Source organism: Arachis ipaensis, chromosome B08, assembly GCF_000816755.2.
Source record: "Arachis ipaensis cultivar K30076 chromosome B08, Araip1.1, whole genome shotgun sequence".
NCBI lineage: Eukaryota > Viridiplantae > Streptophyta > Magnoliopsida > Fabales > Fabaceae > Arachis > Arachis ipaensis.
This window is the reverse complement of record NC_029792.2, coordinates 82,416,160-82,417,399: the sequence shown is the minus strand read 5'-3', so window position 1 is coordinate 82,417,399 and position 1,240 is coordinate 82,416,160. Positions and strand designations below refer to the sequence as shown.

The following is a 1,240-nucleotide window of genomic DNA, read 5'->3' as shown; positions in this document are numbered from 1 at the left end:
TTATATTCAATATTTGTATTCGTTTTTCCGCAACATAGGTGGCCTTTGTTGGATCAGGACCAATGCCACTCACTTCCATCATAATGGCCACACACCACATGGAATCAACGCACTTCGACAACTTCGACATCGACGAGAAGGCGAACGAGGTGGCTAGGACGATTGTGGCCTCAGATTCAGGTCTTGAGAAGAGGATGAAGTTTGAAACTCATGACATCATGGATGTGAAAGAGAGGTTGAGCGAATATGATTGCTTATTCTTGGCAGCACTTGTTGGAATGTCAAGAGAAGCAAAACTGAAGATTTTGGGACATATTAGGAAGTACATGAAAGAAGGTGGTTTTTTGCTTGTGAGGAGTGCAAAGGGTGCTAGGGCTTTCTTGTACCCTATTGTTGAAGAACATGACATGGTGGATTTTGAGGTTCTTACCGTATTTCACCCCACAAATGATGTTATCAACTCGGTTGCTCTTCTTCGCAAGCCTAAAGCTTAAGCATTGTAGCCTTTAGCCAATGTCTTAAATAATGCACTGAATTACCCTTAGTATAACATGCATTATGGGTAATCCAGTAATTTGATGTTATTTAGATGCATTAAGGGTAATCTAGTAATTTGATGTTATTTAGAACAATGTCATTTAAATAAACTGAAGTGCCTTTACATATATAATACACTATTTCAATTCGGTACATCTTAACATTGTTTGAATTTAAGGTGAATGTTTTGTTGTTCCTATATATATTTCCCTTATGTACTTATATTTGTTTTGAAGTTCGTTATTATTAACTTATTATAGTGGCTACAATGATTATAGAAATTTGGCAACACTTCAAAAGTGTTACAAAAATTAGGGTAATTTTTTTTAATATTTTTACAACAATTTTATTTTTATTTTTTAGAATAAAAAAGTGTTTTTAAATATTAAAAAATATTAGAATAAAATAGTATATTTTTTGTCCTTAATATTTATGTTTTTTTTAAATACTCCTAATATTTAGTTTCATTCAATTTTGTCTCTAACGTTTTCGATCTTTCAATTTTGTCCCTGTTATTTTTTATTTGTGTCAAAACTATTCTTAAAAATTTTTAATTCCCTAACATTTTACATAGAGTTAATGTAACAACCTCGTTTTTCGAGTACGCGAGATCTTTTCTGAATACACAGATTTCTTCGGAAGATCGGTAAAGGGAGGACCTCTGTTGTATCATGCATCAAGCATCTCAATCCTCATTTTCATT

The 1,240-nt window shown here is 32.7% G+C and overlaps 1 protein-coding gene across 1 annotated transcript in view; it reads left to right on the top strand.

Annotated features, from left to right (window-relative positions):
- The window catches only part of LOC107612042 (nicotianamine synthase), a 1,715-nt gene extending 1,023 nt beyond the window's left edge, over positions 1-692 (top strand). The window contains exon 2 of the mRNA XM_016313878.2: positions 39-692. Within this exon, the coding sequence (XP_016169364.1) occupies positions 39-494 (456 nt within the window). The 3' untranslated portion in view covers positions 495-692. The remainder of the gene's footprint in view (positions 1-38) is intronic.